Raw genomic sequence first — 15,306 nt, forward strand, 5'->3', positions numbered from 1 at the left:
CTATGATCGAGAGAAACTGTCCAGTGAGGATTGGGAAGCTCTTCTAGTCAGTGGGGCCAGAGTAGGGTCCACCAGTGAGGAAGGAGGAAAGAGCTTGAACCAGCCAATCACCATGTTGGACAGGTCCAGCTCGTCTAACAGTATCTGAACTGCTCCCATGAATGATTTATGGTCCATACGTCCATAGTCGCCCCAAACGATGACCTGCAGAGAAGGCCAGAAGATGAATACATTAATCCGAATGATAGGACAAGTTTAATAAGAAAAAAAACTAACTGCTTTAATTATTGTGACAATACTGTAAACAAATCATCTTCTTACCTGCAAAACCTTCCCTCCTGGACTCTCCTCAAACGGCAGTTGCTGCTGGTATAGAGGATCCAAAGTTTTTCTTGCTACTTTAGTTTTCTTTTTGGCTATGCAGACTCCGTTTTCCAAAAGGTAGACCTTAACATATGGTGCTACAGACAAGAAGAAGCAGAAAGGAATCATTACACTTCGCACTGTTGTATAAAGTCATTAAAAAAACCCAAAACTAAAACAAATTTCATTTGTGCAGCTGAGCCTTGAAAATGCTGATATTACAGAGGAAAACTATCAGATGTATTTTTGATTTCACGTTTAGCAAATACTGTACCAATCACGTGTAAACTTCGTCCAGCAATGACAGTCTGAGTGCTGAAATTACCTGGCAGTGCCTTGGAACCTGGTTTTCCCACAAGGCCACGGGCTCGGATGACCTCTACCTCCAGTGCTCCTTTCTTATCCACCATGCCAATTTGAATGTCGCCTAGACAACCAAGACAGCGACGAGTAAGGAATGTTTGACGATGCAGTTAAAAAAAGAAATACTTCCAAGCAATTCTCTTGAAGCGTCTCTGCTCTCACCCATCGGTGGAGTCGCTAACGTCTGTCGTCCGACCAGCTGAGCCGGACCGAGGCCGTCCAGGAAGTCGCTGAACTGGGCGTCTGAGGAGAGCCTCACTCCAGGGAAGATAAGACTGGGGGGAGAAAGAAGATGAAGACATAAGGATGTGATCAGTTCTGATCCATAATACAGTGTGGAAAATATAAGTCACGGCAGGTTTGTGCTTTCATTGGTAGTCATTGATTTGTGCGTGGAGGCATCGGCTGCTTTCGTCTCTCGGTAGATAAAACCCACGATTCACTGGACTGACCGATCTAACTCCCTTTTTTTTTTTTTTTTATTAATTGCTTCAAACAGGAAATACTCCATACAGCTACTATGTTTGAATGCTTTGCATTGTGTACATACTGCTTTTAGTGAATACATGAGTCAACTAAATGACTGTCCACTTACTTTCCCTCGGAGCTGTAGCTGTTCATGCTGCCGTCCGTGGACTCCCGGCTGGCCTGCCGAGTCATCCTGCTCCTCATCTCCACCGCCAGGCCCGTCTCTGTACTCCTCTGGATAGTGCTACGCAACTTCTTGCCTCCCGCTTCTGCTCAGAGAGTGAAACATACAACAAACAGAGGAGAGGGAGAGAAAGAGAGAGGGGTCCGTCAATTCCACGGCACTGAATCATGAATATTGGGACTCGCAGCGAGCTGCATTCACATGGATTATCCCCCAACGCGCCCGTCATTTCATTGGCTCATTGGAAAATTGTTTTGTCAGTTTGACTGCGACTGCAAACTCAACAGATTGCCATGTACGGCACCTCCTTCCATCTGCACTAGTGACGACCTGTGAGGGTCCACAAACCCCCCGCCCCCCCTCAATCATCCTCAACACCCTAAGTGATGGGAGAAGACAGCTGACTCCCCCCATTAGACACGCCGCTGCTCTTCTCCACCCAGCCCCTGCTGACGGCGTGCACGTGGTCGCGCCTGCAGAAGACGGACACGTACCTGCACACGAGTACGGTAGTAAACGCTCCACTGCCAACCGGCCCACACACGCATGCAATCACTGCAATGCTTCTCCCACTGAGAAAAAGGTGAACAAAATATTGGACCCGATTCACGTTATCCATACAGGCTGCTATGTTAGCAGTGAAAATGTGTCTGATGTGTAAACGTGGAACGATAAACGGCTGCGTTGCATTGAAATGAGGCCAGCGTTCCTGGATGCTGCTCTTTGGAGCTATCAGAGTTCCATTTATCTCGTCTGTAATCAAATAACTGCACACTGAGGATTTCGTGTTATTTCCACAAGGTGAGAAAAATCACAGCGAAGGCTGACCAAAGCAATAACAGAGTTACCATCAGTTCACTGCTGTGCACCGTGGGGTGCGCCATGTTGACAAGCGGGCCGATATCCATAGACCTTATGTAATTTCCCTCTGAATATATGCCAGTTTCAACGGATGACTCACATTCAGACTACAGTTTTTCTAATTCAGTCACTATGAGCGACACTCCTTCCTTTCTTCCCCTCCGCCAAGGACGGGAGAGACGAGTCCTATCTCATTCTGGTGTAAACAGACGTGAAGCCTTTCATCCTTGAAATCTTAGTTATTCAGCTGGCCTCCGCCTCCTCTTCCTGCTCTTCACACGACACAATGAGGGATGCAGCCGCAGAGGTCGTCTGTGACGTCTGCACAAGACATCGTCAACCAATGTGCGGCTGGGCAGATGTTGTCAATGAGCTGAAAACACGCTATTTGAAACCGAATGAATGAGTCCGCTTTGCTTTATGAAACAAGCCATGAGAGCTACAAGCTGCTATCGATGCTGCAGAATGAAGTCACCTGTTTTCTGTTACTGCGACACAGAAGTGAAGATGATTAATTAAACAAGTTGGCAGTAAAACACGCAATGTCCTTTATTTTTTTTCTTTAAACAAACCCCAAAAATGGAGATGTCACACATGCACACTGAGTATTTACACAAATATGTGCACAGGTGCACATTTGCACGCAGCTCCTCTCAGGCCACGTTGAGAATGATGATTGACCATTTTATTGCTTTCCCTAATTATTGTGATGAAATTCAAACTATTGTTGCATATTTTAAAGTGTCAGCATGTTCACAGACATACTGTTGAAGTCATTCTGGAAAGAAAAACATTGAATTTTCCAAAGTAAACAATCAGTGAAGCGTCAAAAACAACTGTTAACAACAGAAACATTTAGACCTGCCAGATATGATATATTTTTCAACTCTTGTATGACGATTTTAACACGTTGAAGAACACGTTTGTTGTCCTTCACAGGTTAATATCATGAAGGCCTGAGCATTGACGTGCGTGTATGAACTCTGCTATGCTTGACTTTGGTTTCCCCAGAAATTATATTTTCAACGAAAACCATCCGCAGCTAAAAGTTAGACAGACTCCCCAGGAGGTCATCACCCTCAAGTGTCAGCATTGTCAGACAGGAAATGGTTAACGGTCATCCAGATTGGCCTCTCAGCTGCCCACGGTGGAAGTTTCAGTCTAAGTGAGTGTTAAGTTGTAGCAAAAAGGAAAAAACACCATGGTCTTTTTTCATTGTGAATAAAATCCAGGTAGCTAGAAGAGGAAATATTGCATCCTGGAGAAGAATACATGTGAATATATATGCAGGTAATGACAGCTAATGAACAAGCTAAATAAGCACCAAGACGAGATAGTAAAGTAGGATTCATTCCAGTTCGTAAATCATTGGTTTCCTTCCACGGAGACACAAAGGAAATCATTACAGAGAACTGAGATATTGGTCATCATAAGAGCAACGCCACAGAACGGCCACCAGTTCCTATAACCAACCATTTTGACAAGATCTCCACGAGTGACAGCAGCAACAGCAGGTTCATCATACACAATTAAACAATGTGCAAGATAAAGATCAAAATCAACTATCAGGCCATTCATAGAAGAATAATTACATTTCGTAACCCGTGTCTTTAAGTCTCATCCATCCCCCGTTGAGTGGCAGTGTCGCCACTACCAAACCCTCGCCCCCAGCCAGCAGCGGCTGCTCTGTCATCTTACCTCCATCCTCCTCATCGAAGGAGTTCATGCAGGGGAAATAAACGGCCAGCGCTTCAAACGATGCCGACAGGCTCATCTTGCTCTGCGAGCACTGGATCCGCATCCCCGGAACCGGGGCAGAGGTGTCGTTCCCCTGCCTGCCCATGGTGACCAGCGGACGTCCACCTCAAGTGCGATGAACCCAACGTCAGCTCTTCCCTTCCTCACTGCCAAAGGCTTTTAAAATGATACTAAAGATCTAATGAAACGAGTGGAGTCGTATTCCTTGGAGGTAAAAGTTGCTGCTACGCTGCGCGAGGGGTGTCATTCATTCAGTCCTCGGACTCTGTGAGGACTGCATCGTAGGGACGGCTTTGCCTCAGCAGTCGAGTCTTGTGCTGTCTGGGTCTGACGTTTCTGCTGCACCTCTTTCTTCATGGGGGGAGGGGAGAGAGCTGCATCGCGCTCCGCCAATCACAAGGCCGGGTTGCTCAGGCGCACCTCGGCTGGCTCTGCGGGTGAACAAGCTTTACCCAGAGATACTGAGCCCCCCCCATCCCCCCCCCCCCCCCCACTCCAACGCTCACCGTTTTTTAACCTCATCTTTTCTAATTCTCTCTCTCTCTGCTCTTCTGTTTCTTTTGTCTTGTTCATTGCAGTTATTTTCCTTCTCTCCCCATCCTCCACCCCATTACTCCTCCCTCTCCCCCCTCTCATCCACAAGAGCCAGAGAAAACAAGCCGTCATTAGGTCTGCCAACAGTCCCGCTCCTTTAGCCAAACTCTGCTTTTTTACTTTTCTCCCCCTTCCATAAGTACGACCTCGCAGCTGTAGTGCACTGGGACAGACTCACTCTGCTTTCGCTGGCTGTGATCACGGCTGAGAAAGAGGGGGAAAGAAGCATTCAAGTGGATGATTAAGTTCACATGCTCATCTTGAAACTTCATCCTGAATCACACTCTGAATTATTCACAACCAGCTCTTTCACGCCATCTGAAAGGCTCTTTGTTTGAGTTTGCCTTAAACGCACCTAAATATGAACTTCTCTCCACTCTTTCTCTACAGCTTCTGCAAACCTGGGGTCAGCGGTCATTAAACATACAGAGCTGGAAGGAATAAGGAATACGGCCGCTCACAGGTGGTCTCGTAAATCAATCACAGGTGTAATGCCTGAGGCTTTGAATTAAACTTTAGCTCCTCTGCTCACTGTCACTGCATGTAGCCGGGTAAAAATAAATTCAGTCGAGGCGCCCTGCTGTGACACAAAGAGCTGATGTTTGAGATTTTGTTCTGAATATGCGGCTGCAAGAATAGGAACAGGACGAGACAATCGCGGTGCTTCTTCACACTAATATAAATATAGCAAACTCCCTGTAGTCTCACTGCTGAGCAAAAACTTGTCCTTCGTGAGACACTGCAACCTACTTCCATCGAGGAGCCGCATAATGCGCCGTGTGCATTTGCAGGTTTCATCTAGGTCAGTGCAGCCAAAAACAACGCTTCACGTTTCGTGCTGGAGGGGGACCGGGACAAACACAGACGGCTACAATGCAAACAGCCAGGACACTTGTAAGTAGAAGCTCATTTAAGAGTCTTCCTTCAGGGATCCGAGTCATTTCTCAGTGGAGTGGAGAGCTTCTCAAAACGCGACATTGATCTACAGTGTGTGTACACTTTATTAAATCAGAGGAAAGTGTCTCCAAGAACAGAGACAATTGAGTATTTCGAAGATTTGGAAGTAGCTGTAGAGAGTCCAATGTGACCCAGTGTGTCTGATAATCAATATATTATTCGAACTCAAATAATTACACATGTGCTGAATGTGGAGCTGGTTGTTGAGGGATTTCTGAGAGAATTTCATCTGACTTTACAGGTGTCATGACTTCCAAGTGAGGGAAGCCTAAAAATGTAAATTCAAACATTCTAAGTAATCCTTAGTTGTTTCTGGTGGATTAATACAGATTCTGGTATAGAAAAAAGTACAAGTAACATTGCACAGTGAAATACACAGCTTGCCTGCCTGAATTTACCTTAAATGATGGGAAAGGAAACCGTAACTCAGACTAAAAACACTTTGCACCATAGTGTCACAATTACACATGAATCTTAGTAGGATGCCTGATGCAAACATGTCTGGTCATATGTGATTGTAACTAAAAATGCTTTTTTTTGTTTGTCCAATTGCACAGTTACAGTTGCATCTTTTTTTTTTTTCATTTTCTCCCATAATGTTTTAAAATAAAAAGCACATGTTGAGCAATATGGTTTCATTGGAAAACTGCAGTGCCATTTTTCTTGGCTGCCAAACCGCTGCAGCCTCTGATGGTTGGCACAGTTATAAGAGCAACTTGCAGATGGTGTGGCTTTCTCTTTCATCCAACACTCTCATTTTGGGTTGAATTTTTTTTGGTTGCTCAGTCTTGACAAATTGGCGCTTGTTTGTAATATTCACAAGTTTTGCCACAAACATTTTCCAAAGCACTTCCACAAACTTGATGTTTGATACCGACATATGTCAAAAAAGTCCACCAATCTATAAGTATAGCAATTTTTTGCAAATAGCATATAAAAGTGAATTTGCTTGTGACTGATGCTGTCAGGCTACACAAAGCTAGCCCACCATGTGCATTCGTCACGGCACTTTTTCACACGTTTTCTTGTTACAAAGGCACGAGTAGAAAAAGTTGAAGTATCTTAAAATTAAACTCTTGCTTGTTTAAGGTACGGCTCCTGCTTCACAGCACGTGTATATTTGCTTTGTCTACACAGTTGGCACGTGTTGCCTTCCTGAGAATTCGCACCTTTAATATACTTTATTCTTACCCATCCACCCACAGCGCAGGAACGACGACGCATCTCAACACATTTTCGCTTGTCTGTACTCGCTTCACCTGACATATGACACCTGAGAGGAAAAACAAGCTTAATTACTGCTGCTGTAATTTTGTTCGCTGCGGAAAACGAGTTGGCATAAGTTATGATAGGTCACGTAAAAATGAATTACCCAGTAATGAAGGAACATGATCAATGTGATAAACAGATCAATAAGAATCTAGAGTGGTTTAAACAGATGATAATTAGAGAAGATTCAATGACATGATTGCACGTGAGGAGTTCATAGTTATCACTTGTTCATGTCTCGTGCTTTCCTTGAAGAACCATCTTGGGACATTCTTTCATTTCATGACGACACAGTCTGTTCTCGCTCCAAACTATGACGGATCTTTATGACTTCGAACACACAATTACTGTCAGGAATGTGAGGAATCCCACAGATTCTACGACAAGCTACCGTAATATCCCAGAAGTCAGACGAAGAACTGTGCCTGGCAGGCAGCAAGAAACCCATACGGAAGCCTTCGGAAGTCATTCTGATTGATGAGTCCGGGCCAAGCCGAGCGTCACGCTGCGACGTGGGCCTTACACACTGTAAACACGTCCTAATGGAGGGCTCTAACCCCGACACTCACATGCACGGATGTAAGCAAACAGACACATACGAGTGCTTAAATGCACACACACTGGGATACACATGAGTACGCGAGCAGCGGTGGGCAAATACACTCTCTGTTCTCTCAGTTTACATTCCCGTCTGCTTACATGATGTTGTCCAGTCCTGTTGTCTGGAAGTGCAGTTTCCCCACTAGTCCTGTCCCCAAAAATGTTGTGTAAAAAAAAAAAAAAACTTTGGGGAATCAGCTTATGATGAAAGAAGAAAAAACACCACATTGCCACATATTGCTCTCTTGTAATCCCATTTTATAATCTTACCTGCTGAATGTAAAACACATAGTTTGGACATTGAAACATCTTGTGGAGTGACAACACTGATTTTTTAAAGACAAGTCTCAATATTGAAGACAAAGGTTCTCCTACTTTTTTCATAACCCGTAATGCAGTCAAGAAAAGAAGGTACTTGTATTTAGATTTTTACCTTGGTAACATGTTTTAGCTGTGCTTAAGTTAAGCGGTCATTTGATTTCCTGAGTATTTCTACTTTGGAGCTGTATGGTCTCAAACACATGTATTACATATCAGATTACATTAATGGCCACTTCTTAATAATAGAATTATGTTGTAGGTATGATAAGTACTATTAAAACAATAGGAAATCGATAGATAAAAATCCAGTTACAATACTAGTAAAAAGAAAATTAAGATATGATAAGGTTGAATTTCAGTTATTATAGAACGAGCTGTCGAGAGTCCTTGCTGACGATGTGTCATGTGAAGTAGCTTATGGTCGATATGAAACACTAACTCGTGTCCCTCAGGCAAGTTCAAGTAGCTGGATGAAGTAGTGGGTAGAAGCAGTCTGTAGAAACACATGTGTGAAAGAAATCAAAGACCAATTTTTAGGACATTTCTAATAAAGTAAAAGCACAACATTTAGAATCACAGTTGATCGCATTTAGAAAAACATACCACGTCTAAACACGCACACGTGTTTCTCACCAGTCACTTCACACTTTTGCTGAAAACCCCGACGCCTTCGGTGGAGGTTTTTTTTTTTTAAGTGAAAGAGACATATTTACAAAGTGAACTGCAGGAGATACTGGAACAGTGTGTCCCCTGGCTGCCTTCCTCTACTCAGTGGTGCAAACACTGAAGTTACAACAGATGGAAAGCTCATGAGAGAGTGAGGGATGATCTAAATAGTGCCAGGCCTTATATATGGAGAAGGAGTGAAATGACTGACCTCCATAAAGCTGATTTTTTTATCCCAACTAGTGTCACACGCAGACGTTATCCTGTGTGGCTAAACTACAGCAGACATGTCAACGTAGGATGATTACTTCTCATACCGAAAGAGGAAAAAAACAGTGTGATTTAACCACCTCCATGAAAAACAGAAGCCTCATGCTTGAAACGGCCTCACCACAGTATTTTTCTGGTGCATGTCTCATCAGACTTCCTCCTTCGCTGACAGCTACAGAATGGCGCTGTCAAGTCTTTGAAGACAAGACAACTGGAGGAGGAAGTCCATTGGGTATTTTTAGCCGCATTTAAAAATCTAAAAATGCAGAGTGGAAGTTCAGATTTAGGCTTCTTTCAAACTGGAGGGGAGGATGTATTGCCCTGGCATGTGGGACGTGACGACAGGAAAGAGTCCAAGGCTCAGATTCGAGCAAAGGAGCCATATGGCTGAGAGGCACGAGCCACACTGCAGGCAAACGGCACCGAGCAGCTGGTGGAACGTGGCGGGGCGAGAAGGTGAATAAACAGCTCCAGAGCTCAGCTCAGTCAGTGACTGATGCACAAACCTGACTCTGATTTGTATCTTTTTTTCAATCAACAAAGTGGGACTGTGGATATTAAAGAGTGTTTTGATTGTATTCTTTGTGTTGCACTGCAACAGTTGGGCGTTTCTGAAGACAAATTAAAGTGGGCAAGAAAATGGGTCTGAGTAAAATTGGCCTTGTATTCGAGTGCAGCAACACCAGCAAAGGCTAAAGAATCATAACATGCCCGCGCCATTTCAACAATTTACTTAAGTTTAACTCTCGATGAACACGGAACTACTTCTTTGCCATCACAGCTGAATTATGCACATGCATAATTGACTACACACCTGAAAAAACAGGAACGTTGATTAATCTGCAGGAAAACATAAAGTACACCGTCGACCCAGAAAGACACCGCGTGCTGCCCTCAGTTCAAAAACAACTTATTTAGTCAGTGAAGTCTGATATTCACATCACAGGTTCTGAATAAACACAGGCCATCAGTGATTTATCCAACTCATGTGGTGATGAGACTTGAGAGGCAGTCCCAGCTACCTATGGGTACAGGCTGTCAGTCTATCCAAGAGAAACAGAGACAGAAAAAGCACACAAACACACATCAATTATTTGAAGTCACCATATAACCTTAAACACATGTTTTGGACCATTGGGGGAAACTCGCGCCCTGAAAAAACACACCTATACACAGAGAGAACCTGACATCCATTACTATCTAATGAATGAGTCAGATGTAATGATATTAACTTAGAACCTTAGAGAAAATGGGTATAAATAGGCAAATTGATGACTGAGCAAATTAAAAATATCCACTGTGAATTTGAAACTTTTCTTGGACTGAAGAGTGTGTTAATTGTTTCCAGCAGCTCTGATGTATGGGCGTGCATTAGTGCATGTGGTCAACAATCCATTGCAGGGCAAACACAGAGAGACAAACAATGTCACACACTCTTTCACACCAACAGACATTAAACTGTGTGTCTTTGGAGACGAGAAGGAAACTAGTCTGTCTAGAGCAAATCCATGCATGCACTGCGATAACGTGCAAAAAGCACATGGACCCAAAGTCGAACCCAGACTCTGGGGACATTCTCACTGTGACTACCAACCACTACCCATAGTAAAAAGTAAAAGAAAGTCCATTAAAACATATTTTTCAAATACATGCACAGTCTTAATCATGTGAAAATATCTTCCTTTTCTCTTTGTCAAAAGTTCAGTTTGTCTTCAAACTTTCAACACATATTAGTGGCTTAAAAGTCAATATGGACAAACATTTGAACACGTACAGATTTTAAATGCTTCACCGAATAATAGTATTACATTTTATTCTTGCAGTTTGAAAATAATTGTCACTTATTTATGATTAAGGTCAAAGATGCTTTACACTGTTGGGTACAATCACTGTGACTGCTGGTTCGCTTATCAACTAAAACTGCTAAAACTGCTCGCTTTATGAAACAAACCACCCCGAGAGGATTTGGTTCCACACGCCTTGATGTAAAACCAAATGAAAACTGTAGATTAGATTTTTAACAGCACTGGTTTCAATCTAGGTCAAATCAACAAAAAGCAGATTCAACACTGAAATGTTTTAAGAAGGGTGTTGAGTCACCACATGTGGAAACTATGATGGCAGCTTTTCTGACCTTCCAAGTGTATGTCATTACTGGTGCTACTGCTGACCACCATGACTCACTCTGTATGCTGCAATGCACTCGTGAAGAGAATTTGAAACCTATACCGGCATTACCCTTCCTACAGTATTCCACAGTTTAAATATAGGCCAAAGCAGATGTATGGCTCATCTGAATCCTTAGAGCGATTAACAGTCATGAGACCTTGAGCGAATTACCGAAATGAAGAAGGACAGAAGATATCGAGGGGGAGGGACGAGACACACGCGAAGTGATGATGTGAAGCTGGGGGAGGCGGTGAGAGAGAAGACGAGGTGAAGTGAAGGAAGAAAACAGAGCCTGACATTTGACACCTGCGAGACACAAATACCACTTATACAAGGGCCAAAAAGACGACGTGAAGCAGAAAGAGTGTTAGAGATAAAAAAAAACAAAAAAACAAAAGCAGGGCTCTTGTGTACCTCAGTCTGGGTTGTAACTGTGCTGCTGTGCTCGTTTCATGAATCCCGGTGAGAGCAGCGCGGATACTACGGCCTCCGGAGAGATTAATTAGCGGCTTCCGCTTGCAGTGGACCTGCTGAGATAGGCACCCAATTCAACACCGAAGATAAATTACCTCCGCAGCACAAAGTTCAGCTATTTTACCCAAAACAAAACAGCTTGTCAGAGGACTGTGGCAGTCCAAACCTACTTCAGTATGCGATATAAGAAAGACGAAGAGAAGGAGGGGGGGGGGGGGGGGGTGTTGGGGTTGCTGGCAAACTTGTTTCTCTGCAATTTCTTAGCGACATCAATCAACCTGGGCTCACATGGCTTTCACACAGCACTCTGTATGTGTCTAACCACGAGTTACCAAGCAATGTGTCAGTCAGTAAATTAGACGCCATTCAAAACTCCTGTTTCTTAGATTCATACTGTAAGTAGGTTATGTTACGAAAGGCTGCCTGCAAATCCACGGCTAAAACTATAAAACATCACGTTTTCAGCCGGTGTCAAATCTGCCCCACATAGTGAGTTTCTTTCAGGGTCAGAGACACAAAAGTAGGCCGAAAGAAAAGTCGCACAGGACTACTCAAAGCTGCACCCGGGGGAGCGAGAAATTAGAGGTTGCTAACTATTTAAAATCCTCCCCACTGATTCCATCCTTTTCATGTGACTGTATCACTGTGGGCAGCTGCACCTGGTTTCGCCTATTAAGAGGCATTTCTCGGTATTTTCTAGACTGCTGCTGTTCCTCTTTAATAATCAGAGGCCAGCTATGACACACAATGCTTACAGCTGCTTCCATATAGGTTAGAATAATGAGAATGACTTAACAGGTAAAGAACCAGTATTCGCCCAGGGTGGAAAACCAGCCAGTTCCGCCACTGGCTATGCTATATCGCATGGGTTTTTTTCCTCCCTTTTTTAACGATCATTTGCTATATGGGACCTTTTAAAGGTTGTGGTTAGCACTTTCACCTCAGTGGGAATATGTCCAGTTCAAGTCTGGGCTTTTGGTTCTATTTCTCTGTAGATTCCATGTTCTCCCTGTGTGTGTGAGCTTTCTCTGCGTAGCCTCCCACAGTCACACAATTGCTCACTGTAAATTATCTGTAGGTGTAAACTACAACCCAAAGAGTGGCAAACATCTTCCCTTGCATACTTTTGCAAAGATACGCACATGGACAATGGGCACACTCATTTTCTTTGGATATCAGCCACAAAGAAAAGTCTAACATTGGAACAATGTGTGGTTTTAGCAGAGTCAGGCTGCATACAAGCAGTTTCGTTGGCCAGTTTGGGGAATAAATTGACCCGCTATTCATCTTGAAACATAATGTACTGTGGGATTGCTGAGTGGTGAATGGGCCAATCGAGCATAATAAATCAACTCAACAATTCAGCTTGCTCACGATGACCAGTGTAACCCCACCAAAGCCCAGGAATGATCGCATGCAGAAGCTCAACACCGTTTTCTAAATGTATTTCCTCTAACTGAGTCAAATTCAGTGACAAATGTGAACTCAGCACTGATTGTGGAATTTTATCTGCTGTTCAGCAATCACACAGGTATGGAATATTTATAAATGGGGTTGTACAGAGTGCTAACTCGTAGTCAATATACAGGTTTTGGGACATCATGAAATGTAGTTTTATTAATTAGATATTCAATGGCATAAGCTGTATTCTGAATATTTCACCAATTTTCTTTCTGTACTACTGGACTACAAGTCAAAATAGTCTAAATATTCCTTCAAAAGTCCTTCAATAGTTTTTAACATCTGATTAATTAATAATAAAGCAAAGCATTTGTTTAACATGCTGCTGCTTCATCACAGGTGTAATCAGAAGTTGTGTTTATGTGATCTGCATCATGTTAGGCATAGGATTAATTAAAAAAAAAAATTAATACTTGCAGCTACTACCTGCCAAGTGCCTTTCTGAATGTGAATAAAGCGCAACCTATTTGGCCAGGATAGAAGGAAAACGGTGCATGTGTACACATGTATGGTGTGATGTGAAAGCAGGAACAGAATTGTAATTCATAGCATGAAATTCTTCAGAGGTTTCAATTTCAGAAAACCCTGGAAAAGAGAAAATAGTTGCAGTTGCTTTGATGTGCAAACAACATATACTCATGTTCAGGTAAGAAAAACAGGACGGGAGTTAAATATTGTTTTCTCAAATATTAAGATTTGTAATATTAACGTCAAACAAATACAGTTTGTAAAGTATAAGATTTCATGTAGCTGACGTTTTTTTCTTTTCTTTCTTTCATAAAACACTGACATTATATACGACTGAGTCATTAAAACATTCATTAGTTAAAGAAGTCGAAAAGTGTAATATTAAACTCCTTATTACTGAGTTCTAAAAAAAACTTAGTGGAAAACTATTGCATAATGTTTCAATAAGGAAGGTGAAAGCATGAGAATTGCTCATATCATACAAGAATATCAGCAAATATGCTAGTATAGAGTGTAGAGTCAAACATGGCTGAGATAACACACTGGCAGCTACATTTGCTGTGGATTTTTTTTATTTTTTTTATTTTTTAAGGCTCCTCTTTCATCAGATTTGTATTCATAATTAGTCATCTGTTGGATTTGCACGGCTCAGAGCAACTGCTTGTCATTCATGTTGCTCTGTAGTTGCACATCATCAAACAGGAAAATAGTAATGTCATTTATGTCCCCTTTAAAAATGCACGTGTATTTAATTTGAAATTAGGGCTTTCATGTTGAAACAGCTCCTGGAAAATTCCGACATCTGTGTTAAGCCAAGTTACTCAGTCAAGAGCAATGGGATACCCCACCACCACCACCACCCCCACCACCCCCACCACCACCACCACCAAGTGCCACTTCTCTTGGCAACTATTTGCTTTCACTTCCTGTTTTGAAGGTGCTGAATAACATGCAAAATGTACTTTTACTGCACTTGAAGATTTAGTTGCGATTGTTTTAAGAATCCACTTGGACAGTCTGTATTTCACGAGTCTTTCACAGACAACAGAGGAGAAAATGGGACTTTTAGTTGCAGAGCTGCACACCGTGCGCACTCTGTCGGTGCCGGTCACCTGGGAGCACATCCTTTCCATCTGACTGACCTGTGTTTGTGAAAAGCTAGAGTCGTGCTGCTTGGCTGATCTGCTTTCCCCCCCAAATGGCACTTGGCAGCACTCACATGGCCTCAAAAAAAAAGAAAAACATTGACCCTCCCTTGAATGCAGCCTTCAAGCAAGCGGTGAGCACAACAAGTGGGTCAAAAGGCGACTTGGCAGTACAAGTGTTGGTGCAGGACCAAATACAGATCTCAAATATTGAAAGGCAGATGTATGCATGCTCTCACAAACTCCATCTGATGCACTTAGAAGCACTGAGTGAAATATTGATAGCTCCAGGAGATTCAGGCTGCTCACTCTGTGCTCTGTCTGCATGTGAAAGGAGAGTCTGTGAATGTCTGTGCTCCTCTCAGCTTGTTGGAACGGGTACCTTAAAAAAATCCCAAAACTAAACACCTATCTAGTTTTAAGATGCTCCCAAGTTTAGACTTCTGAAGGGTGAGCTTATTCAGCAGCAATTAATAATCAACAACACATGACATCTAAAAAAAAACCCAAACCCTTATTTAATGCCATAAATAATTGCTCATTATAAACAACAAGCAGTACAGTTATTAAAATACAGAGATAAGCCAGCAGAAAGTGTCAGTCAGTTCATGTTCAGAGAGAAGCGCATTGCCACGTGAGTCATGGCGTCCCGCCTCACACTCCAACCAAGCACACATCAATCTCAACACCCAGCCTCCCATCTGTCCACCATCCCATCTGGCCAGCTCTCAACAGAACGTGCTAATCGGCATAAGTGATTATTGATCAACCAAAGATTGAACACATGAGCCGGAAAGGCTCAAAACTGTGTCTGCAGACACGAAGGAGGAGCGGGAAAGCTGAGTGACCTTCGCATGAACAGAACAGACCTCAATCTGTCAGCCACAAACATTAGCCCACACCACCCGCTGGGCT

At 42.9% G+C, this 15,306-nt stretch overlaps 1 protein-coding gene across 4 annotated transcripts in view; it reads right to left on the minus strand.

Annotated features, from left to right (window-relative positions):
- The window catches only part of rims2a (regulating synaptic membrane exocytosis 2a), a gene marked incomplete at both ends in the record, with an annotated part of 150,446 nt that continues 135,140 nt past the window's right edge, over positions 1-15,306 (minus strand). For all 4 annotated transcript variants that reach the window (XM_080500295.1, XM_080500296.1, XM_080500293.1 and 1 more), the window contains 5 exons: positions 1-204; positions 322-461; positions 689-790; positions 889-1,001; positions 1,322-1,463. In XM_080500295.1, coding sequence (XP_080356421.1) covers positions 1-204; positions 322-461; positions 689-790; positions 889-1,001; positions 1,322-1,463 — 701 coding nt within the window. The remainder of the gene's footprint in view (positions 205-321; positions 462-688; positions 791-888; positions 1,002-1,321; positions 1,464-15,306) is intronic.

The sequence above is a fragment of the Blennius ocellaris genome (assembly GCF_963422515.1).
Source record: "Blennius ocellaris genome assembly, chromosome: 8".
Classification (NCBI taxonomy): Eukaryota; Metazoa; Chordata; class Actinopteri; order Blenniiformes; family Blenniidae; genus Blennius; species Blennius ocellaris.